At 42.7% G+C, this 26,556-nt stretch overlaps 1 protein-coding gene across 1 annotated transcript; it reads right to left on the bottom strand.

Moving 5' to 3' along the window:
* Positions 1-83: 83 nt before the first annotated feature.
* On the bottom strand, positions 84-21,664 carry osgn1 (oxidative stress induced growth inhibitor 1). Its single transcript, XM_030051896.1, has 8 exons — positions 21,514-21,664; positions 13,595-13,657; positions 11,645-11,781; positions 9,566-9,757; positions 7,485-7,576; positions 6,291-6,490; positions 5,512-5,855; positions 84-4,470 (listed from the first exon to the last, which is right to left on the bottom strand). Exons 2-8 carry the CDS (start codon positions 13,650-13,652, stop codon positions 3,865-3,867), a joined length of 1,629 nt encoding a protein of 542 aa, XP_029907756.1. The 5' UTR covers positions 13,653-13,657; positions 21,514-21,664; the 3' UTR covers positions 84-3,864.
* Between the last annotated feature and the right edge of the window lie 4,892 nt (positions 21,665-26,556).

Here is a 26,556-nt window from a genome sequence, read left to right as displayed (position 1 = left end):
AATAATCCTAATATACACAAACAGAAAAAGCCAACACATTCCAAACAGAACGATGCTGAAAAAATACACAGAAAACAATGCACTTGTTGAAAAATTGTGTATTTTTAATAGAAACCAACCCCATGGACATGACTGTATTTCACATGGAGGACACAGATCTGACAGTAAAATATACATTTTTGGAAGGAAACTCCTCTTATATAGCCTATAAGGGGAAAACAGTATCTTCCATAGAAACAAAGTATATAGAAAAGACTTGATTCAACTTCATAAGGAAGTTCATGTTATAAGGAACATCATGTTAATAATCGACATCCAGACGTTTACAGTTTCAGATTCTCACGTCTGGACATTGACAAAGACAAGTGGGAGGATTTATAGTAAACACTCACAGACACACTGCTGTAGTTTTGACTTTGTTTCACACGTGCAACACTGGGATTAAGCTACATTTCATACTTTTGCTGATTTAACATGGAAAAACCACAGCACAGTTTCATACGTGGAGACTGATGCCTGCGTTTCAAGTTGTGGGAATCCTTCACAAAATAAATGAAGTAACTTTGTTCATCTTCTAACCACTAATCTACAGTGAACTGCTCTGCTGAATACAGTTTTGATTTAAAAAACGGATTTTATCATGATTTTTTTTAGTTGGTCTGAGTCATAATTCAGTGCTTTACACAGTTCTATGAAGGACATGTGCATTTGGGGCAGAATAGTGCCTCCTAGTGGCTAAAAACAATATGGCCAATATTCAGTTTCAATGCATTTTTTATTTTTTTATGATTATCTATTACTTTTTTATAATGTCTCTGGAAAATTCTCCCCACATTTCCAGACTCTGCATTGAGCAGGGAGTGAACGTACAGCATGTTTCAGGTTGATGTGACACATCACTAAAAAGGCATCGGTACACGTTATTATTCTTAAATGTCAAAGGTCACAGCTGGGGTTTGTATTTCACATCGGTACAAAATTATTCCCCTAAATGTTATAGGTTTGAAAATGTTATGCACAGCTACTGGTACATCGTAATATAGCCTGTAAAAATACACCTGTCTCAGTAAGTATAGCTAACAGGATTTTGATATAAAAATGAGAGTAAAAGTTATATAGGCCTATTTTTGTTTGGCATTTATTGTTGAACAGATGTGCGTTGTGATACGGAGAGTCGGCTAACAGGTGAAAAGGTCACTTTTCACGTTTCATTTCAGGGTGAACTCAACAGACCTCAGAAGTCAGACGTGAAGACACAAACATTTGCCCAAATCTGGAATTCAGCTCATTTTCAGCTTTGTTGAAAATCCATGTGATTTTCCCATCATCCTCCCTGTCACAGTGTCCCCCGGGGTGTTTTACCAGCACTTTTCCAAAACACAATTTTGCAAACAGGTTTTTAAAACTACACCCATCCTGTTCAGGTTATAAATCATGATGAATTTCTTTTTTCACATACCAAAAAACATCTAAATCTCTTTTTTTGAAGGAATTAGGAAAACCCCACTCCCACGGACAGCTGACAAATGACGACATGACTTCTGAGGACTTTGACACTTTTTTTTCCACAACCAACGTGTTTGTCAGGACGGGAGCTAAGAGCCGTAAAACGTGTTTCTCGGTTTCACGAGTTACAGCCGAGTGTGTGTGTTAAGGCACGGCCGGCTGCAGGTGTGACGCTACAGGCCGTTTTCACACCTGCGGCCCGTTACCTGTCTGCTGCTCCAATCAGAGGAATAGCTGATACTTTGCTGCATTGTTCATTTGGTTTCACACAGCAAAGAAATTCAAATGAACCAACGTGGCTCAAAAGAAGAAGCTGCATGGAGCTGGCAGCTGATTGGTCAGACAGATATTGCCAGGTTGAAAGGCGGAGGAATGTTTGGATGGTTTGTTTCTTTCTGCTCTCTCGCTTTATTGTGCAACAACTATTGCCGTTTCCCACTCGGACATGGAGCGCCATGTTAACCCCGCATTTATCTTGTTCCCGTGTCGCTAACGTCCGCCTGCTAACACTACCGAGGTGCTTCTTTCTGTTACTAGCTGATTGCTGGTTTCACATTTTCCCCAAACGACGCACACCAAGCCGGGGGAATGAGTTCGATTAAATCAGAATAAACAAGGCAGGTGTGAAAACGCCCTCAGAAACAGTACACCAGAATATACGATCGGCCCTGAAGGCATCATCTGCTCACATGTGACTCAGGAACAAAAAGGAAAAATGAAAATTACGGAAATAAGCTTGGCATCCAGCAGAGGCCCCGCACTCACCCTTAAAAAAACGACAATATTAATGAATTCATCATTAAATATCAATACATATGATCAGGCGCTGTTTCTGATTGTGTCATTTAACTGGTGATTTGTTTTTTTTTACAACTCTAGTGTTGTAATTCAAAATGTTATTTCAGTGGTAATCTGAACTCGAACTCATCTTTAATTCCCCTGTATGTCATATATATAATAATATATTGTACCTTCACTTTGTTGTCATATTTCAACTAATTAAAACAGTTCATGGCTCATTCTGAAATAAAATCAAATGCTTTACATCCAGTGTTAAAAGCAGGTACCTATATTCCATTTAGGTAATTGCATGATTATGAAAAATGTTAGTGTGTTGTGTTAAAAAAAAAATTAGCTGATAAGTTCATATCAGCAGTCATTTTGCATGAGTGGATGAAATTAACTGGTATCTTAGTTTATAATGCCACAAAAAAAAAAAACCCTCTCCCAAAACCATCATAACTGCATTTTTTAAATTTCTGTTTCCTCATTTCTTTTGTTAATTGGTTCCAAGAGCAGAAGCTGAATCATTCACCAAAGGAATGGTTCATAAGTTACTTTTGCGCCGCTCTTTTTTTTTTGTTTTTTTGCCAGAAATATCTTTAAATATGACCAAAGATTAACAAAGATCTCGTCCAACACGTGAATAGAAATCACACTGAAACATACAGAATACAGTAGCACTGAGAAAACACAGCCACATTCAAAGAAAATAATATAAAATGAAAAGAAGGGGGCAAATTTGTAAAAAATAAACTTTTTTGACCGTGGTAGTGTAATTTTAACGGAAGAGACAGCTTATGATTGTATGTGGGTTTTTTTTTTTTTTTTTTGCAACAGAGAGCGTTGCTGCTTTAATGTCAAAACACGAGCCAGGCGTGACACGTGATCTTTTGGTCACGTTCGGCGTTCGCGTGTTAAACTTTAACGAGGTCATTACTGCAAAGTGTCGAGGCTTTCTGTGTGATGAGGAAACGAAAATAAGTCTCCATGACAGGACCAGGAGACCAGCTCAGCATCAGTGTCCTTGTTTGTGTTGTTTCTTTCTTTCTCTCTACCTTCGTTCTCCGTTTCGGTCTTGACGTTGTCCACACCTCGCATTTTCCTCCGAATCCCATCGTTCCCTCGTGGATTTCTTCCTTTCTCGTTCTTTGGTCCATTTTTCCGTCTCTCTCCTACTTCCACACCCCGGACAGACCCTCACCTCTGCCTCCTCCGACCACTTTCTGAAACTCCGTACACTTCAGATTCCTGCGGGTCAGATGGCGCTGATGCTTTTGGTCCTCGGCAGATCAGCTCAGGGGGAACCAGACCGGCCCCAAGTCCAGCTGCAGAGACCGTCTGTCGCTTGCTGGACAACCTGAAACGTTTTGGCTGACTTGTTCAGTGCCTCGTTTCTAGAAGAGGGTCACCATACCGCTTATTTCAAATGAAGTAGATTTTGTCTCCAGCAGTTCAGTTTCAGTTGAGCACCAGCTCCCGTTTGTGTTCGATCCGTTTATGCTGGATCACATCAGGGTAGGTCGGTTCAGTTTGACGTTCATGCGTTCGCTAAACTCTTCTGTTCCAGCGAAGCCGCTACAAGTCCAGAACGCAGACCTCTGTTTCTGTGTGTCTGGTAACCTTTCGATCTGCCCATCGGTCCATCATCAAATCCCCTCCTCCCTCTCTTTCCTCCCTCTGTCTCTTGGCCAGGTCGCACGCGATGGCCAGAGCCCCTCCCTTCAGGAACCTGACAAAGTTCTCGCCGACCAGCGGGCCCATGGCGTACATGCCCGGCCCGTCCGCCGACACCACCCCGCACGTGAACGGGTCCACCTCGATCGGGTTCCTGCGGCACGAGATCGGCTCGTCGGGGTTGACGCCCAGCGGACGCCCGTTCTCGGGCAGGAAGGAGAGGTTGGGGTGGGCTCCGATCAGGACCAGCGCCATGGAGACCTGGACCACCGTGCGCTGGCCCGAGTCCGACTCCAGCACGCACTTGCGGTCGGGTCGGAACGCCACGACCCGGTGGCGAGGGAAGCTGAGGTAACCTGGGTAGGAGGAGGAGGACGAGGAGGAGGTAGGAGATGAGGAAGGGGAGGATGTTGGGGAGGGCGGGGTGGAGGGGTGCAGGAGGTCCCCGGCCTGGTCCTGGGGTGCAGGGCTGGGCCGGTGCTGCTGCTGCGTCATCATCTGGTGAACCTGGAGCAAAAATAAAACAATAACTAAGGCTTCCAGTTTTGATTTGCATTCAGTGAGACTTTCTACTTTTCCTGCACAACATTTCAGAGGGAAATCTTGGACTTTTTCCTGCACTGCATTCATCTGACGGCTGGAGTTACTTTGCAGGAGAAGCTTTTCCATGCAAAACATCAAAAGTGAAGCACTGTTAATGAGTAAACCAGCCAACAGGATGTGGAGCAGTCAGAGCTACAACACTGAAATACTTCTTTCTGGTTCATGCATCAATAATTTAACTCTCCGACAGGAAGCATTCTTCACAATGACTGCTTTTACTTTTCACACTGAGATACATTTTACTAAGGATCCTCTGATCTCTGAGGGGAAATTGGGTCAGTTGCAGTTGCTCAAATTCTCAAGAGAAAACTATATCATAAGTATAAGAGAAATTACAAGGAGTAGAAAAGGAAAATAAGAAAAATACAAATATGTGCATTAGAAATTTGTAAAAAATTAAAGTATGTATAAATATGTGCATTAATCTTACATCATGTATTAATCCCAATTTCTCAAAAAAAATATGTCCATTATGCAAAAAAGTATGTGCATTTTTTCTATTATGGTTTTGTTGGTTTTATTTAACCCTTTGATGCATGAATTATGAAAGCCTGAGTCCAGATTTTTTTCTTATGTGTTTTTACTCTTCTTAGGGCATGAACACTTTTGTGAGTCTCCATACTTCTGTAAGGATGCAGGACTGGTATTACCACGTCATCATACTAGTATTAATATGTTTTCAGAACTGACAGTCTCTGCATAAACCTCAATGGGGGGGAGCAGCAGAGAGCATTCTAACAGCTGATATGCAATTCCGCCATAGAAACCACTGCATTTAGGAGAAATGACTTTAAAACAGCTGTCCACTGTAGTGACCCCTATGCGCCAAAGGGTTAAGTAAAAAATAAGACAACTTCTTCCATGTTTACAGAAAAGCTAAAGATGTTTGATGCCCCGTCAGTGTGTTCCAGGTGCTAAACTGGGTTTCAAAGCCCGGCTGCTCACCTTGTGGTACTCCGGGTACAGCAGTTTGGGCAGCTGGTTGAAGATGAGGCCGGGGTCGGTGACGGAGCGTCGGAAGGCATGGTACACGGGCGTGTTCAGATGGTGGGCGGCCAGTACCGCATCGGCCGCCGTAAGCCCCGCCCCCACCACCAGCACGGGGTCGGAGGATTGGTCGAGCTCGCCGCGGGAGATGGCGTTTTCCAGCTCCCAGAAGGAGTGGCAGACGAAGGGCAGGGATTCGCCCTCGACTCCCAGCCGGGCCGGGATGTCGTGGGTCCCCGTCGCCAGAACCACGCTGTGGGCCAACAGGGAGAACGGCACCTCCTCCGACACCGAGGAGCCGTCTGGAGGAGAGGAGGGGAGCACATGCTGACAATCTGTTCATCTTTTGTTCAGCTACTGTGAAAATCTATTTTGTTAATTAACTGATTAATCATTCAGTGTTAAAAGTGTCGAAGTTAACTCGAAATTAATAAGTTCAGAACGCAAAGTGATTGATGACATGAAGAGAGGAGCAGAAAGGCAGCAGGGAAACTGAGCAAAAGAGGAAAAGAAAAAGGAGAGAAAACGATAGGAAAAGAAAGCAGAGAGTAGAAAAGAAAGTAATGAAAGGAGAAAATAAAAAAATAGAAGAGGACGGGAGAGGAGTAAAAGAGAAAATGACGGAAGGAGCAGAAGGAGAGCAGCAGGATTTGAAAGCAGAGACGAGGAAATAAAGGAGAGGTGAAGAGGAGAAGAAAGGAGAGGAGGCACAAGTTTTTTCTTTTTCATGTCTCTACCTCCCAGCTCCTCCCCCTCTCTGCGCTGCAGTCCCGTCACTCTCCAGCAGGGCGGCGACCCCTCCTGGTTGCCAGGCTGCCTGGTTACCGAGGTAACGGTGGTTCTGCTGGCAAAGCTCTGCCCCAGGGACATCTGGGAAACGTAGTGCTGGTAGTAGGAGGCTATCTCTGCCGGCGTGGCTCTGTCGTTCCTCACGTTTCTGCAGGAAACCAACAGAGACAGGCATGTTTCTGAGTATCAACAGGATGACATTTCCGGTCTTACAAGGGGAAAAGACTCAGAAACCCCGAAACCTGCCGGCTAATTCACAAGTCAAGATGTTTAGAATACAACAGGTACTATTTAAAAATATCTTCACAAGTTATTCAGTCTCATCTTCAGCGAGCAGATCGTGTTTTTTTTTTCAAACAAGGTAAAAAAAAAAAAATCTGCCGGTGGGATGACATGATCCCACTTGCTTCCGATAAAGTTTCCCTTGTTTCATGATTCAGTATAAATGTGTTTAAAAAAGGCAGAAGAAGGCAGATCAGCCCACTGGGATCAAGAAAATGACACTCGATTCGAGAAAATTCTGGAAACAGGTTGGATTATCTCATCCCACTGGCAGATTTTTATCTTATTTGCAGAAAAACAAGATGTGAAAACTGAAGATGAGACTGAATGGTGACATGGAGATTTTTTTTTTGTTTGTTTTGTTTACAGTGTACCCTGGAGACTAGATTAACTCATCTCACATACACACACACACACACACACACACACACATCACCTGCTGCATCTTTGTCTGCTGGGTTGTTTATCCCCATAGTCACAAAGCAAATTTCAAAAATCTTGTTGCTGTACAATTGTTATTAACTCAACAAGTCAAATGGGAAATACAGAGCACTTATTCCTGGAAGGAAATGCACAGGTAACTGGTTTCTATGGTAACAAATTTTCATTTTATGCAAATGAACTGAGCACTAGAGGTCACTTTGCACGGCCCGGTGCTGTTTATGTAACACACACACACACACACACACACACTAACGTTTCTCTCTGGCTCTGGTGGCCAACACTTCACTGCTACACCTGATCATCCTGGTCGCTGATGAAATGGTGTGAAACCGTCTGACGGGGCAAAACGAGGAGAAAATATAAGACGAACGAAATGATAAAAGGACGTGGCGGCGTATTGATCCGGTTGTACCGACCTGCGTTTTTCTCTCATCCAGTCCTTCAGTTTGAGTCCAGGAAGCTCCATCCAGTTAGCCAGGCTCAGAGTTAGCATGGAGCCCTCCATCGCCTGACACACACACACACACACACACACACAGAGAGAGAAATCACACCACAAATTTAAAGCAGTCGTCCAGCTGCAGTGGCTGCTCTCTCTGATCTAATCTCCCTCCTGCGCTCTGCTGCTGCTGCACTGACCCAATTTAATTCAAGTTTCCTCAAATCTCATTAATGTAATGTAATCCAATTTTGTAACACGACTCAGAAAATCTGTCCCGACAAATGCAAAGAGTTTTAAAACCGGTTTCATGCGTCCTGCAGGCCACAAAACTTGACTGGTATGTAAAGCAACAGTACTGGCTCCACTTGAACCGGGAAACAGTTTTCAAACTTTTTTTATCGCATTATGGTTTGTTGTTGCTGCTGTATCTTTGAGTCTAGTCCAATCCTGCGCTTTATTTTATATCGCTCAACCATCTCGGCCAATCGAAGCGACTGTACCACAGGAAGGGCTTGTATTCAGTGAGAGAGAGAAGCAAATGTAGGAGCAGAGAGAAAAGAAAATGCCAAAGATGTGGTAAAGATAGATTTGTATTTGTTCAAAAGGATCACTTTGTTTTTGCTCTGCCTGATGTTCCCTCAGTTCTGCCACGGGCACTTTATGGTTCTGGTAGCTTACTGCTAAAATCGCAGGAGAAAGAGCCAGTCTTGTTCAGACGACGACTGAAATGAGCAGTGTTTTATTTTCATTTCTATTTTTAAAGGGAAACTCATTTTGATACTTTTATTTGTGAGTAGGCCTGCTTATTTCTTTATTTTTTACTTTTACAGTGTGTTGAATGTGAGAATGGCTGGAAAAGGTCCTTTTTTTTTTTTTTTTTTTTTTTTTTTTTTTTTAAATTGTACCTTATTGTATAGTTATATATATACACACACATATATCCATACAGGCTGACAAAATCACAAGGAAAGTTCAATATGATGGTTTGGACCTCTGCAGGCGAGGAACTTTGAGTAACTTAGACTTCCTACAATTTTAACTGAATAGTTCTGGTGTAAACAATGAATTCTTGTGCAAAGAGGAAAACACAATTAAAGTTTAAATTGAGCTTCAGCAGGATTGTCAGTGCGGCTGTCATCATGCAGAAACATGAAGGGATTCATTTCAAAATTGATTGCATCACTTTCGGGGGAAAAAAAGAGCAGACAGTCAGTATTTCAAAAATCCAGATGTTGCTCATGATTGTCAGAGGAGGACATCTTGCATTCCTGAACAGCTTCGGGGTGCCTTTCAAGTTTTTCAGCATGCCGCACTCATTTCATTCATTCCTTTTCTCAGAGAATGAGTCCAAATAATCAGCTGGTCTACATTTGTTTTTTGTGCAAGGCTCTTTCATTCCTCATTCGAGTTCCAGTAATGTTGACCTTGTGCAACGTCGGCGTGTGCTAACAAAAGGGAAATGAGGCTAATTTGCACACAATGGCTGGAGTCCAGTGTGGAAACTCGACTGCCGAGCAACAAGCCTGCTGGTTTACTCTTTTTACATAACAGCAGGTTTCACAAACACATATGCAAATGATTTTTACTGCAGCCTGGGACTGAATTTAGCAGAAAAAAAACCCCATCATGTATTATAGACTATCAGTGTAAAGAATAAATAAATAAAATATAATAATAATAATAATAATAATAATAATAATAATAATAATAATGATGATGATGATGATGATGATGGTGATAATAATAATAATAATAATAAACTTAATAAATAGAAAACTAAAAGAAAAATCACTAGGAAATTAACTGTTAATGAATATAAAGCCCATGGTCTACATGGTGCATGTGGTTATATTTTGTGTTTGAGTTAATGTGATTAACTCAAACCTGTTATTGTAACCTAATAACGTGAACATCTACATTATTAATATGAATAGCATTGATTCAACATGACTGGATGATTCTGCCTGCTTTCAATCTGAGTGAATTTGTGAGTTAAATCAGTCTAAATCATCAACAATCAATCAATAATCCATAATAACCGCTGTTGCTACACACATGCCAGGCTCCTCCGGGCGGACCCTTCCCCAGCACCAGGTGAGGGGTGGCGCGCTCTGGCTCGTATCGCCATGCCAACGGAGAGGCGTGCTCCAATCCGAAGTCGCTGTCGGGCAGCAGCAGCGAATCGAAGAGAACCGCCACGGGATTGGACGACCGGCCCTCCAGTCCCTCGCACAGGTACTCCAGGTCCTGCAGAGAGGGGGCGGAGTCAGACATGAGGACTGGGAATCAGCAGGGACCCATTAAGACCATTAACACGATACCAGTAGTGACACATGGAGGACGACTTAAAATGAACTGCGGTGCGATGTGAAGAGATTGTGCAATTGTGGATGACATTTTAATGAACCCTGGGCGATGGAAAACAGCTGAGTCATCTTTCAAAAGAAGTTCTCATGAGCCCGTCAATCAAATTAAGTTGACATGTCACGCAGACCGCATTTTTGACTTTGTGTCTCTGGTTGTAAAATGAAGAGCTGCTCTGCTGGCAGCGACTGTGTGGATCATTTACAGTGAATAATTTTATATTTCATGAGCAATGATTAGGGATATTGATACCAATTATTAGTAATCCAGGACACCAATAACTAATATTTAGAGCGAAAATCCGCTTCTAGTAAATTTGAAAATTGTAGTATCAACATATGCAGTATTATTGATATGCTGACACAAACCTTTTAATGAACAAATGTTTTATGAACACTATTATTTGAGGAAAAATACAAATAAAATTAAACAGATAATGATTTGAAATAGACAAAAATACAAGAAAACTATATTTGTAATTATTAAAAAATGTATTTAAAGGTTGGATCAGTGATATTGGATCAGGTTTTTAGTGTTAACATCACAAGTGTTTAAATCGAGCAAAACCAAAATGAAAACTGCAGCTTGTCAGGCTAGAGAGGGCAGCAAGCTACGATTTAGTGTTTTGGTTTTGGTCTAAAACTAAATTAAAGACAAATCCAGTGGAAAAGGGAAATGAAAAGTGCAAACATATAATGAGAAACTTTGCCCCATCCACTTGTTTTTGTTTTGCTCGGAGATGGAAAGTCTGAGTGGTTTTCATATCGCCCATCATGCAAATCAAAATTACCATACCAATAATTAGAACATTTTTGAAAACAGCGAACCAGGTCAACTGCAGCTAATGTCCATATAACTTCCATTTTTCTGTCTTAATGTATGTGAATAATTTACAAATAAATGACAATTTACGAGTTGAAAAGGCTCACCTAAACACATCATTACACCAAGTAGAGAGAGAGAAAGAGAGAGAGAGCGAGAGAGCTGTCAGCTGTCTGTTTGTCCCGCTCCTCCTCCTCCTCCCCCATTGGCTGGCCAGGTGAAAGTGACAATCACAAGCGTAGCGTTTCCACCAAACACTAAATATTTTTCAGCTCCTAGCAACCGTGAAAACAGAGCCAGCACGTCGTCACGCTCCCGGAGTGTAAATACGCGGTAATCCCAATGCAAACAAAGAGTAAAATACACAAACACTCCATGCTAAAACAGCTTGGAGGGCTGCTAAACAGCTCAGGCTCCTGCGGGACGCGACCTGCACTCATCCAGCCTGCAGGATGTTATCCATCAAACTGGCAGGAAAACCAGACAGCTGTCACACATCGAGCTCCTGCTCCGTTAAGGCGCAGTACCACCGTCCACCACCAGGGTGCGCTTCGTCAAAAGACAACTAAGTGGCTGCTTAATGCCTGCAGTCCTGCACTATGAAAAAGAATTAATGCTTGATTTCATGTTGGTGTTCACGTTTTGCTTCAGTGCCGCAGCAACTTTTATTTATTTTTCTTCACGGGATGGTTTGTTTGCAGAGTAAAAAACTTCAAAAACAGGTAGTTTTACTTTTATTTTGGTGATTAAGTTTGAATATTCTCCTGGTGAGAGTGCAGGTCTGTGTCCTGGCCTCACTAAAGAATCACAAACCTCAATTTAAACCTCACACCAAAGCCTTATGGGTAAGGCATTGGTGTGAGGTTTAAAGTGAGTGAATGAAGGCAATGCATGAGGGTCTTCTTATATGTGTGTGTTTGTGTGTGTGTGTGTGTGTGTGTGTATCACCTGCTCCAGCAGGGACAGGTGCGGCTGCTCTCTCAGCTTGCTGTGCAGCAGGGGGTTGGGATGCGATGCGTCTGGCGACAGGTACGGGGTGTAGCCCGACAGCAGGTAGGACAGACAGATCCCCGACGGCCCGTTGCCTAGGTAACACAGACAGGTGAGGTCAGGTGGGACGCACAGAGGGGAAAAACAGACAACACGTAATTTGAGCCAGGCGATCTGATTGGTCGAAGACATGTTCCAACTGTGCTGATAATTCCTATAATGATCAGCTAGCTTGTGCTTGATTGGTTGCCATGGTAACACCAGCGGTAATCACAGAGTTCATCGGTGGTCTTTCTCATTTGCCTGTTTTTTTTTCTTCAGTATTTACTGAATTTATATAAATGCATTCAGGAATTGCAGCTAAATGAACTAATATTTTGGATTATTTTGCTTCATATAGTGAAGACATTTACTGATCATGAGTTTTACTCTCAATGATTTGCAGAATAAAGGGTTTTTATTGTACTTTTGATGTATCAAAATTCTGACTTGTCAACTACAGCAGACTCTAAATTGAACACAATGTCTTAGTGTTGCTAATATGCCAATATTCTGCAATTACCAATTATGAAAACTACAATTTCATTGTGCAATTTCATGATGATGTCGTGTATTGTAGGGCTGTATATTGTCCACTGGAGGGCGCTAATTACTGGCACTATGGGAGCAATAAGTGGCTGTGCCTCCAACACAGATACAGAGTTATACAACACAATCATAACCACAGTGAGGGACAAAATGAGGTTTGTTTTGGACTGTGCAAAAAGCTAAAATACATTTTTAAAACTCCCCCCAAAAAATAAAATCCTAATTTTCTTCTATAAGTTGGGAAAAAAAACAAGTCTGATGCCAGTTTTCTCACTGAGCCACATGAACCTTCCCCGGTTCAAACCCAGCAGCAGCCTCTGTCTGGAGCTTTCTATCTGTCTCGCTGTAAAAAGCAGGTCAGAGTGCAGCGGTGAGGTTTCTCTGTGCCAGCCTGCATGACGATGAGAACCGGGCAGCTTCAGCGGAAAACCTGCAGCATGACTCAGCACTCTGACCGGCACATGTTAACCGATAACCACGCAGTGACTCAGCAAGATGAGGGAATTCAGTTGTGTGTGAATGAACGATGAGCGCAGACACACGGCAGGAAGTGATCTGCTTTATCCAGCCCTCATGATGACTAATGGATTAGACGTGTTTACAATGCAGCCACTTTCCCTGCCTCGGCAGCCTGCTGCATGTTTACATGACGGCTGCTGCTCTTTAAATATGGCATCTTAATAACTAGAAATACACCATAAATCAGGTATTTCTCTGGTCTTTTTCTTGAAACTTTGTACTAATTTCTTACTAATTTTCAGTCAATTTCTTGCTTATTTTTATCATCGCCTTTTTTGCATGTTTTTGAAAGAAGTCACATACATTTACTAGGAAAAAAGGTGCAATTACTGGACCATTAGCAAAAAATTTGCCAAAAAAATACAAGTAACACAAAATTAGAAAAAAGTGGAAATTAGGAAATACATTTAAAAAAAAAAAAAAAATTAATTACAAAAAAGCTATATTTGTAATTATGAAAAAATGATGGATTTTTAAATATATATAAGAGTCCCTACAAGGTATATTTCTGAATTTTTAAATTGAATATTAGTTCATTTGTACATGTTAACAACCAATTTAAATTTAGATGTCAGAACACAACAGACCGACACTGGGTTGCACTATTTTGGTGGCTGAGCCTGCAGGAGTCTGTTAAACACCTCATGCAATTTATATGACCTGATCACCTTTAATAACAGATCAATTAACCAAGCACTTCTCATGACAAAACGGCAGAATGCAGTTAAAACACATGACGAATGAATAGCGCCTCGCACTTCACCTTGTGTGTGTGTGTGTGTGTGTGTGTGTGTGTCTTACCAATGATCACGACAGGTAGGATCTCTCCAGGGTGAGTTTCTTTATCGTGAAGATCCATTATGACTGAGGAGAGAAAGAGAAATAAAATCAGCACACCTCCTCCATCCTAAACTCAGCCCCCCACCCCTCACAAACACACACACACACACACACACACACCCACACCCACCCTGTCCCTGAGCAGCCTGGAGACTTCCGGGAGAGCCGTCAGCACGGCAGCCCCCACCCTTTGGAAGGCAGCGCTGCTTCTTTGGAAACGAAAAAAAAAAAAAAAAACTCCTGCGAACTTCTCTGATCACCAGACTCTGTGGCCTGTAGTTCACTCTATGATCCCTGATGATGATTTCTATTATTATTTTCTGTCCTCATACTTTTGATTTTGTCTGCTGCACCGTGTGTAAAGCGTCCTTGGGTCTCCTGAAAGGCGCTATATAAAGTGAAGTTATTGTTACCATGACTATTACATAACTGCAACTGATATTATCACATTTTGTTTCCAAGAATAAAATTCTACTTTGATCATGGTGCACAGCCCGTGTCTATTATTATTATCATCATCGTCATTACTCTTATTGTGAAATTTGACATTGAGAGAAAGTACCAAATGACCGACTGACAGACTAAACTAAGAGAGATAAGGAGGGAGACAATCGGTTAACCATTGCCAAATCCAGCAGTCACAATGGTCAGCCAGTACATTTCCACTGACCGCTGGTGGAAACACACACACACACACACACACAGTCGTGTTTCCATCACTTCAGAGGACATTACATTGACCTACATTCATTTCCTAGAGACTCATCCTAACCCTATCCCTAAAGTTACCTCAGCTTTAAATCGAGTCGTCACCCTAAAATTAATGATTTTCACTAAGGTGACTTCTATTGTCCCCATAAGGGAGGCGAGTCCCCACAACATGACTGTGTAAACACATTTATGTCCCCACAACATTCGTAATACCCGGTACACACACGTAGACACACACACTTCCCCATGTGACCTCATAGAGTAGCACAGAAACTTCGAGTAAACACAGACACCAAACATACTGTAGTCAACACACACTGAAACACACACACACACACAGTAGCAGACACACACCCAGACACACAGTGAGCATGTGTGACCTCGAGCCAAAATTAAAGAGAAATGAAAGATAAGAGAGAGCGAAGGGGCGAGGGGGGGGGGGGGGGGGGGGGGGGGGGGGGGGGGGGGGCACAGCTCTCTGCCAGCAGATTCCAGTTTTGCTGCCGTGCTGGTTTTTGTTGCCAGGCTTCATTTCAACAGCCACGGTGACAAAGTTATTTGCCCTGCAGGGATGTCGAAAACTATTGATACTTTGAAAACTGTCAATACTGAACATTTGAAATGTTCCGATACTTCCCACAGTATCGATACCTGCAGCATCCCGGGGTCCAGAGCCGATTTAACTCCCTGTAGTTCGGTGGGTCCTCATGTTGGCGCTCGCCTCTCGTTTGTCCCACATCAACAACCTGCACTCCCCCATCAACACGGCAACCCACAACCAGCCAAAGACTTCATGCTTTTGGCTGCACTCAACCTTTACTGACAGACAGGTACGTACATGAGACTCCATTCGGTAAACTGAGGGGTTGTATTATTAACTTTTACAAAGCAGTGCACAGGAAAAAAGTGTATCATGTAATAAAAAAAATGATGAATTTGAGAAGCAAACCCTGGATAAAAACGGTGGTCAAAGACCTCTTCTGACATTTGCATGAACAAATGAACCGCCCACATCCTCTTGATTCACTGTGGCAAAATGAGAAAATAAACATCTCTTTCTATGCAGATGACTAAACTCTGGAGAATTTCCTGGACTCTTTTTGAGGAAGTAGTTACAAAATGCACATGGCGCAAAACTCAGATATGTTGGTGGTTTTTGCACACAAGACCCTCGATAAAGCAGCGAATCCTTTCAAACGGTCACCATTGTGATGTGTAATAATAACAATAATAACAATTTAAAAAAAACGTTCTTTATGCAACCTAGCTGCCTCAATACTCTTGGGGAATCAGCGTCAATTTGTGGGAAGAGACCCCACTGCATTCTGGGAAGGACGGCGTTTTGTGTCGTATGTCTTACAGATGCTGTACACGCCAGTTTTGCTGCACTGTTCAGTGGACTCGAGGGAAAAATGAATATGTGACGAAAAGCTCACAAAGGAGGCCAGGAAGCGATACGAGGGACCATGCCACTGATTTTGCACGTTTATCTTAATATCTACAAATATCGCTAATCTGGTGTTTTAGAGCTGCAATATCATGATTCCTCACCTTTATCCAGCTGTTGGTTTCAATTCCCTCCTCTACGATATTAAAATGAACTTTCAGAGACTTCAAACTTTCTTCACACCAGTGTTCCATCACAGTAATAGATAGATAGATAGATAGATAGGTTTACTTTATTGATCCCAACCAGGGAAATTCTCGTGTTACAGCAGCATCAGTAGAAACATATAATAAAGTTAAATAAAATAGAATAAAGACTAAATATATACAATAAAGACTATAAAGACTAAAAACTAAAAATATACAATAAGGGCTAACCTAAGAATATGAAATACAAAAACTAATAAAGTCCTCCACATTCGTTTTCCTAAAAGCAGCAGCACTGTTGTGCTTTGATGGCTTGAAATTGGGGCGGGGTGAAACGCTCCCTCCTCCGCCAGGGAAAATAGTCCCTGAGGAAACGTTTGCTTTACACAGCAAATAATCAGTTCTGTGGTTTCTGAATGTTGAGGACTTTGTTAGCCGCAGAAACAGAACATTACAAGGTGGCTGTTTCAAATTTAAATTTGAAAATGGAGGGATTTTGATTGTATGTTGTGAAATCTTTGGTTCCCCTGCATGATTTCCAAAATCAATTACTGACAGGTTAAATGTGGGGAAATTGTAGTAAACTGGTAAAACATACAAAATCACTGGGAAAGTCTTTTAATAGTGTGGATCTGTATAAACTACAAGCTACAAGCCTCCAGTAAGTCACCAACATCAGTGCATACAGTGGTGGAAAAACGTTTTCGGACACCCCCTGCATTTGTGAAATATTGCATTAACAAATCACTCTTAGGTCTTCAAGTGCAATTTCTTTTAGTACAGTCACAAAATACTAAACAAACCCTAAAAAAGCCATTAAAACTTAAAATTGATTGGTTCCATAAAAATACATAAGACATTTTGAGTATTGGGTCATTTTGGTACCAGTGATGAAGGTCGTTCTTACAATTTTTGTTGCCAAGCTTGGTGTCTATATAAAGCCAGCACATCTGAAAGTTCTTCAGACACAAAAATGGCTAAAACAAGGAACCTAATGCAGGAAACACGCCTGAAGATAAAGATTACACTGTCAAGAATTTAGTTTGGTAAGTTTTTCTTGTAAACAATAAACAAAAAAATATAATTTGTATTTGTTTGTATCTGTCTAATGCAGCCACACCTTTTGAAACACAAAAAAGATTTTCCACAAATATTTCATGATAATATTTGAGATTGTGAGATTGTGTAAAATTTTAAGGGTGTCCGAAAACTTTTTTTCCACCACTGTATGATATCTTGTGTGTTTGGACACGCCAACGGGCTCTACGATGTGCTGTCCTGCAGCGGCGGTGGACGAGGAGCAGTGATGTGGCCCTGGGCTCCACAGACCAGAATGCACTGCAGCATTGAGACGAGGTGAGTTTCAAGTCAGCGGAAAACGTCTCTTTCAATGTCTCTTTCTCAACAAGAAAAACTCCCCGCTCTCTCTCTCTCTCTCTCTCACGCCCTTTCCTTCCGCCTACATGTTGACCCCAGAGCCGCGGACGAGGCAGGTTGAAGAAATTCAGTTCCCCAAAAAAGAGAAGATTTCATAACCTGATGCCAACGTAGCCGCTGAGGAGCTGAGCCTGAGGAGACAGCTGATGAACTGGTTTAGTCATCATCTGATTCCAGTGTTGCTGAGATCATTCATCCACCAAGATCGTCCTCCTTCCCTTTCTCTGTTCCTGTCTTCACAAAATGAGCTTCTTTAGTCAGACTCAGGGAGCTCTGATCGCTCCCCGTCAGACTTTTATTTTTCACACGTCACACACCAGACGATTCATCCGTTAACCAGCTCAGTAACTCATTCATAAACATTTGCTGCACTGGAGCGAAGCTGATAAAGAAGCTCATCCTGAGTAATAAACCAGAGGAGACAGATGGAGAGGCAGACAGGCAGAAAGAAGCAGAGAGATAAGAGAGAGGCGGGGAACAATGATCTCACACACACACACACACACACACACACACACACCAACGGAGGAATGGCTGCGTTGCACAGTGTTGTGTCTACAATCTGCAGAGTCATGCTTACACAGACAGAAAGAGAGGTAAAAAAAAAAGTAGTGCGAGGGGGAAAATGGGAGAAATAGGGAAGAGCGGGGGGAGAAGTGAGATGGCAAAGAGAGAAATGACGGTCGAGAGAGGTAGGGAATGTGAAGAGAGAGAGAGACAGAGAGAGACAGAGAGAGAGAGGAAAAAAATTTAAAGAGAAAAAAAGAGGCAGAGAGGGCGAGAAAGAGTTGAAAGGTTACATAAGAGTTGTGCAGGCTGGCGGCAAGCCCAGACCGGACCTTCTACACACACACACACACACACACACACACACACACACACACACACAGTAAGTGGGCCGTGTATACAGTCCTTCTGGCCCACTTTCCACATGGAAACGTCGTGACAGGGTAAACGCTTTTCCTTGTGGTCGCTGTAATAATGTCTGAGTATCTTTGCCAGGAAAAGGTAACTAAGGAAGCTGATGTTTGGTTTCCAGAGCTGCGGCCGGACAGGGAGTGCTGCTCATTTCGCCGTATCTCGCCTTGGATCGCGGCCCCCCGGGTGACCGGAGCGGGGCCGGGGTCTCGTTTCACGCTGTTCGTGTTTCGTTTAGTGCCGAGCGTTTTCAAATGTGTGTTATTCTTATAGCGTGGCCCGCCGTCTCCACTTTACAAGACTTTTCAGTGTTGTAGTGTGCGTTTACATCCCATCTGTCAGTGGGATTTATCTGCTGTCAAAGCACAGAAAGCCAAAAAGTCGGTTATTGGGCCGGTCGTCCCTCGGGGGCCAGATGTGTCATCTCTCTGCGAGCGTTCACCTCGACGTGCGGGCGAGTCGCAGCCTGCCGAGACCCCGAATCTGCAAAACTTTAAAACCTCTATAACCTCGACTGAGAGGTTTTGCACTGCAAATCTGCTGGGGGATTATTAACCCCCCTTTTTTTTAATATATATTTTGAGTTTCATGACCTGCTTTCTCTCCAAGACCCTTCTTTCCGTTTTTCCTGCTATTTTCATTATCATTATTATTTCTTTTCTTGTGCTACAATCAACTTATTAATGCAGGGCCAAAACCACCATTTCAGCATTGGGGTGGGACAGACATTTTGGGAATGCCTGAACATTGAATTGCTAATATATTCAAGCAATATTTTTGGGGGGGACATTTTTGGAGTGCCTGAAGATTGGGGGGGACTTGTACCTCTCAATGTACAGGGTGACCCAAAAAAAAAAAACGGGAATTTTTGAAGTGCGTATTGGCAGACATGAGCAAGTGGCAGCACAATTTTAAAAAAATGAATATTCCATCATTGTTTCTTAAATGGCATGTTTTCAGGTTTCAATTACTATGAATAAAATATTTTTCTTCCATCACCCTTGGTTTTATTGGATTGTTAAAAAGTTCCCGTTTTTTTGGGTCACCCTGTATATGGGCGTTTGGGCCTTGTATTAATGAGTCTGTTATATATGTATTGTAAGTTTATATGCTTACTTGGACTATTTGTTACACTTTATTGTCATTATCATAATTATTTTTGTTTTTACACATTTTTGCGTGATATTTTATGACGTGGCTCATCATGACAAGCTCAGTATTCATGCCGATAAGGCTAATTTGAATTGGAGTCAGACTGGTTTAGTATCCAGCTCACCTACAACACAACTCATTAGTGTTCTGGCTGCTCTGTTATTCGCCTCTTCCTGCTACAGACGATCATAATCAACATTACTAATGACTGTTTATCAAAAAGCTCTTGTGTGTATATATATATATATCTTATGGAAGCACTGGCAGTCATTCCCACATACTGACGGAGGTATTTGGTCAAAAACATCATGAGGTTGTATTGTGTCCGTACGGCCCAGCGCCCGGTCACACCGCCGTCTGCTGCATTCTGAGCAGCAATGCTTTTTCCATCGTGAGTAAAATCGATTCAGAGTAAAAAATTAATTTTTCAGCTCAGTCAGTTTTCAGTAAATGTAAACGAGTTAGCTGCAGCCTTGTTTTCACCTGTAGCCTCGGGCCAGGTGTTACACAGGATTCCTAAACGTGAACAGAACTACAGGAGAGAGGATTAAAAAAAGAGAAAAATGAGATATCATCCCATTCCTGACAAGAAACACAAAGTAGTTTTAATGTGCCGTCAGGACACTGCACCATTACTGAACACTGCTCTGAGATCAGCCTCGTTCTGCTGCCGAGCGGCCTGTCTGCCATCTGCGGCGGCCAGATCGCTAACGAGATTTTAATTATCTCCAGCTTGAAGACGGCGCGGCGTCTGTCACACTCTGTGCATTCAGCTCAGACACGCCCATTCCCTCCCCACACAGCCTTATTCCTTATTCTTCCCCCGGCGGTTTTCCATTTTCCCCGAGAGTCTGAGGGTCACCGCAATATTAGTTCCATCAGGGTGACCGTGACCTTTGACCCCCGATCTCCTTACTCGTCCTGCCGCCGAGCCTGAAGCGGACGTTTATTGGCAAAGTCCACCGAGTGTACGAATGTAAACCGTGGAGAGCAGCCAGCTGGATTACACGATAGCAGTGCTTTGATAAGCCAGTGGTTACCAAAGCGCGGCCCCTGGGACCCCGAGGAGGTCCTTAAGGTGGCTCCTGGGGTCCTCAGCCAAATGAATGTTTTAAAGCTGCACTAAGTGATTTTTCTGACCACGACAGGGTGTTGAGAGTTCAAACGGTCAGTCAGTCCTGCTTCCTCATTTACAGCAGATTGTGCTTCTCGGGATGGAAATGAAAGAAGGCTCTTGCCTCTGATTTGACAATACAGTGACGCTGCAGACGTTCAGCTACATGGGAGCTGCTCTGAATGAACTTTTTCTGCAGCCGTGGCGCTGAGACTGCACCCACAGAGGCCCGCACACCACTGATCTGAAATTTGGATCTGTTCATCTGCAGAATGTGATGTTTCAGAGACACTTTGAATGAAGCTGGAGAGGTGGGGGGGTGAAAAGGAGGCCAGAGGAGGAGCTTATTTCAGCTTATACAGAAATTTAGAAACCTCAAAGGAGGAAACACCAACCGGCTGTGGAGAGAGCACCCACAGTGACGACTCTCACAATGCAAAGGGCTGTTTTACTGGGGGGGAAAAAGCATGCAGCATTGTTTAATGTTGCTTTATATTCAGCATAACTCAATTCCCCAGGAAAGAAACCACACAAAGAATGTATGTGTGGTTATTCTCACCACAGCTATAGAGTTCAAAACGAAACCAAGAGCTGAAATCTTCCCACATGAGATCCTGATGAGGGTCTGCAGGCCAAATTAGGCAGAAGGACCTGTCCTCATCGGCTTCCCGGGCTCTGATTGGACAAGGGGAGTTACGTGAATGCCTTTGCCCGCTTATCCCCCTTTACCACACACACACACACACACACACACACACACACACACACACACATAGCCCTTTCCTCTCTCTTTCCCTCTCATTTCTGTCTGTGCCTGTGCCTCCCACCCGGCTGGTGACTCACAGGAGCATGGTGAGGTCAGTGCAGAAAAGAGAGACCTGCGATACGCACGTCCGTCCGTGCGCGCACACACACACGCACACACACGGAAAGCCCGTTAGGTTAGGTTACTCACGGGTCTCAAGGTGCGGATCTCCTCACAGGGGAAGTCTCCTAAACGCTAGACGCGGCTGCAGGCCTGGCGTTCCTCCCGTGGCGCCGCTCCGTGCGTGTCAGCCGCTCATTTTGTAACGTCTCCCGCGGACCTGCCACTCTGCACATGTGCGGCACAGACACCCTGAGCTGTGCAGACCCAGCCTCAGCCGCAGCTTTTATAGCGCTGCGGTGCGCCCGGCACGCTGACCAATCAGAGGCCGCCCAGCTCCGGCCCCCACCGACAAAGACCGTCTATGTATGTGCGTGCGTACAAGAGTCCCCACTCCATGCGCACAAGGAGAGAACAGGCCAGTTTGAGCTCCTGTCAGTCAGGTTCGGTATTTATTAAATCATACAATATTAGATCAGATCAGATCAAATCATATTTATTTGTGCAGCAGGTTTCGTACAACTCAATGTGCTGGACACAGAATGATCAAGACAGCAATTAAAATAGCATAAGTGGAGTGATATATGATCAATATATGATTACAATATTATTATTATTAGTAGTAGTAGTAGTAGCAGTATTATTATTATTATTAGTAGTAGTAGTAGTAGTAGTAGTAGTAGCAGTATTATTATTATTATTAGTAGTAGTAATAGTAGTAGTATTATAGTGATGTAACAGGGAGCAACACAGTCTTTCCTAACTGGTGTGTATGTACAGCTCTGGTGTTTCTACACTTACGCAAGAAGCCGCTGTGTTGCTTTTCTCACCGCCCTTGGCTCTGATTGGGTGACAGGTGAGTGATGGTGAGCGTAAGGAGCCAATCAGTGATGAGAGTGCAGAATCGGGCAGAAACGTGTGTGTGTGTGTGTGTGTGTGTGTGTGTGTGTGTACAGAAATGAAACTTAACCTAAGCTTATCTAACCAAACCACTCCCCTTCTCTGTTTAGGTTTGAGAATGAATGCGTTGTTATGTGTATTTATTTGCATTACAGGGCATATAACAGTGGAATAAGCTGCTGTTCTTGCATCAGACACATTACCTGAAAGTTGCAGTCAGGAGCAGGGGGTCAAAGGTCAGACGTCACATTAAATAATCATTATTGTAAAGGTGACGTAAACACCCAATTTGCTGAGTCACCCATTGAGGAAAACTATAATAAAATTATAGGACAGTTATATAAATGTTATAATAAAATTATATTGTGAATGAATGGACTTTTGCTGGATGTATTATTCTGCTTCTTCATGTCATTTCACAATTACTCCATTATTAATAACACACCGTTCATCAGTGTTTGAGAGGGATCAATTCGCCACTTTAGCTGAGGGACAACAAACATGATGTTTACTGTTTGTTGTTTATTGTTTATTGTTTATTTGGGTCCTCATCAGCGGTTACAAGGCAGCAGCAGGACTGGGATTCCAACAGGATGTGTGTGCCGTGAGCTGCAGGTCTGATTTTACCTGCAGTCACCTGTCATGCTTTAATAACGCAGAGATCGAGATGACTGAAATCATTTAGTTCTCACAATAGCTGATGTGTTGTTGCATTTGTGCATGCATGAGATAGTGCTCATTAGTGTATATTTCTGATAATTCATGAAGTCATACATGCATGAATGAACGGTTTTTCATGCAAAACATCATTCATGAACTCATGCTCCCTTCCAGTGAAGTGTTTACCGCCCGCTCTTTTTGTCATGATTCGTTGGCTGATAAACGTGGGAATAAAAATGCAGGCAGCAGCTGAAGTTTCTCTTTTCTTTTCTTTTCTTTTCTTTTTGCAGCAGCTGCTTTCTGGGTGTGTACCAGCTGCTTCCCATAAGATTTGATGTAAAAAAGACAGTGGCAGCTGAGAAAAAAGCAGCTGTGCATGAACTCAGCCGTAGTCCCAGGGATATTATTTGAGTGTGTAACCATCTCCAGTCGACTCCTGCAGATCTTCACTTTTGACTTTAACGAATTGGTTTCAGCCTGCAGAAGCACCGCTAACCCTCCACTGAAGTTAAAACTTAACAATCGAAAAATGCATCCTCTTTTCATCACTTCACATCACTCTTTATGCCGAGGGAAATCTTTAAACCATTCTCTTGGAGATGTTAGAGTCTCGTTTGATAGTTTTTGACCTGCTGCCTGTTTTGGATTGGGCTGATGTGGCTCAGATTCTCTTCCATCTTTTACTCCGTCTTTGCCTGAGCTGCCACTGACCCCTGCCTGCTGAATAAACATAACGAAAAGTACCACTTCAGCGCGTTTAAAACATTATTTTCCACATCATTTAACTTACACTGCAGCAATTTAGAGACTGAAACGGCATATGAGCCACTTATAATTCCAAGTAAATTATAATCCTAAATATAAAACAGATAGGTGTGGTACATTATTGCTTCATTCTGTCATTTATAATTCCCACCTCTCCGCTCTCTACATGCAGTCGCTGCTCCCTGCCTGTCAGCTGCTCCTGCTGAGTGACTGACACAGTAAATAATTTCCAAAAAAGCAAAAAAAAAAAAAAAAAAAAAATGACTTTCACGGTTGATGTTTCTGATAAATGGTTATGTTTTAAACAGTGCAGTGTTACGTTACTGCCCAGCTCATTTAAACCATCACTGAAAGGTCACCAATACTGTTAAAATAAGTAGAGAGCTGGTTAAATACAAGGAAAGCAAGCTGAAAATTAAAGATGAAGTTTTTCTCAGTTTCCTGTCATGGTACTGAGTTTTTTGTGTTTTGGACTTTTGTTTTGGACTCCGCTTTTGTTTCTCCCGGTGTTTTCCTTGTGTTTCGCTGTATTTTCCTCTGCTCTCTTTGTCAGTCTTGTTTCCCACACCTGTCCTGTGTCTTCTTTCCTCATTCGTCTCTACTGAATTTAAATCTGATTTTCAACTCTGTGTTTGTGGGTTCATTGTGTGTTTTTCTGACTAGAGCGCTTCGTGTTCCTTGTGTCCTATACTTTATATAATACGTGCACCCCTGAAGCCTGCTTTCCTGCCTGCACATGTAACATTCCCTGCATAATTAACATCTAATGTATCTCACACTCCTTTTTTTTTTTTTAATTCTCACATCCTCCGTCTTCTGTAATTTGGGCGGTTTGGATCCAGTGTGAGCAGATTATCCTGTTGTAAATTCAGTGTTGACACTGTAAAAACTGGAGGGGCCTCAATACTACCCTCTGAGAAAGTGCAGGGGATGTGACGTCTGTCCTCCTCCCATAAATTATTCCCCCAGGCACAACCAGACATCACGCTATCAGTTCATACATTTTGCGCTCACGTGTTTCAAAGCTTTTGCAGACAGGTGTTCCACTGTGTTTGTGGCTTTATTGTACTCAAGCTGCTGGCAGACAGGGATTGATGGTGAACTCATCAACCCCTGTCTACCGGAAACAACACAGTCACTGCCTGTGCGAGAGCAGGGTTATGTTTTATTTGTAACATTATAACCAAAATATAAACAGTAGTACTTTGTTAAACTTACGCAGCCCTGCATGAGTGAATTAAACCAGCTGGAAAAGGTGGAGTAAAACTATAACCAGGTCACAGGGCTGAGCGATGGAAACGCCTCAGTCACGCTTCTGCCAGACTCCTCAGGCTGCGCAGGTCAAAGGTCACCAGACGCAGCGACCTGCATGCTGTATTTGCAAAACAAACAACATGACAGAGCAGTGGAGTGACAGGCGATTACTAAATGAATTCATGTAAACTGGTTTATTACAGAAATCACTCTACATTGAAGCACGTAAGCATAATGTTTCCTCCCGGTGCTCAGGGTTTTGTTGTGCAAAATGTCCAGCAGGTGCATGTCTGTTTGTTCTGATCACTGCATATAAGACTCATTTGTGTTTGGGAGTGGCAAATAAACAGAAAATTTAAAAAGATAGCTCATCTGTTTGTCTCAGCCAGCAAAACTTTTGCAAACCCAAAAAAGAAAGACATTTTTAAACAAGAAGTTTTCGAATAACAAACTTTGTCGACTTGTTGCCAAGAAAATCATTTACATTACTGTCAGGAAGGGATCACTGATCTGTATCATCTGCATAGTTTGAAACGCTACTGTTGACAAGCATTCAGAGTAACAGAAGAGATTAAGAAGACGTAACATCGCAGACGTGTCAAGTGTCACGTCTGTTGTCGCTTGTCCCGCTGGTCCTCTGCCAGTTCTGTCCCACCAAACTGGACCACTCACATTCCTGTCCTGCATTCATCAGCCAATGGGAGTGGGCGGAGGTGGCTGGGGGCGGGGCTAGCATTGCTCTCTGTGTAGGTTTCTGCCTCAGCATCCGGCACGATCAATACACCGGAACATCTGCGCCGAGCGAGGAGGACAAGTGAGCTGCTGTTGAAGGTTTGCAGGATATATTCGTCCTCGCTCTGCAGTTCTGGACCAGAGAGACACTTGAAAACCTTTAGATATAAAGGATTTTAATACACGACTCATCATTTCATATCAGATCATACAACTAAGACAGGTTAGAAAACAAAATATAAGAGCCCCGATGACAGAGAACCAGTCACCTCATGTTGTCATTACTTTTATGTAATCATATTAAATCTGGATTTTGGAGCAGCAAATAAGAACCTCTTATTTTAAACAGCCAATAGGAGCCACTTTTTTCCAACTAGACCTTCAAACAGTTAGTATGAGACATATACTTTTAATCCAGACCTTTAAACCTTTAAACAGCCAAGGGGAACCTCTTGTCTTTCATCTAGACCTTGAAACAGCCAATGGGAACCTCTTGTTTTTCATCTAGACTTTGAAAGAACCAATGGAAAGCTCTTTATTCTTAATCTAGATCTTCAAACAGCCAACGGGAACTTCTTGTTTTTAATCTAGACTCTACATCAGCCAATGGGAACCTCTTTTTTTTAATCCAAAACTTGAAACAGCTAAATAGGAAGCTCCTGTATTGACTCTAAGATCATTCTGACATTAGAGTCAAGGCTCAATTCAGCAGGACTAAACTTGGCTGGTGTGAAAGCGACCTAAAACAGCCAGTAGGAGCCTCTTGGTTTTTATTTTTTTGGATGTGATCCATCCATTCAACACTTTACACCAAGGCAACGT

Source organism: Myripristis murdjan, chromosome 5, assembly GCF_902150065.1.
Source record: "Myripristis murdjan chromosome 5, fMyrMur1.1, whole genome shotgun sequence".
NCBI classification, from domain to species: Eukaryota; Metazoa; Chordata; class Actinopteri; order Holocentriformes; family Holocentridae; genus Myripristis; species Myripristis murdjan.
The sequence above is the reverse complement of the archived record's forward strand: the minus strand, read 5'-3'. Positions and strand labels throughout refer to the sequence as shown.

Excerpts from the sequence above, each read along its gene's own strand:
- osgn1 (XM_030051896.1), bottom strand. The coding sequence starts at position 13,652 with ATGGATCTTCACGATAAAGAAACTCACCCTGGAGAGATCCTACCTGTC. Across the intron at positions 9,758-11,644 it reads ACCTGTCCCTGCTGGAGCAG|GACCTGGAGTACCTGTGCGA; the intron begins GTGATACACACA and ends CCCTCTCTGCAG. Across the intron at positions 7,577-9,565 it reads CGCCCGGAGGAGCCTGGCAT|GCGATGGAGGGCTCCATGCT; the intron begins GTGTGTAGCAAC and ends TGTGTGTGTCAG.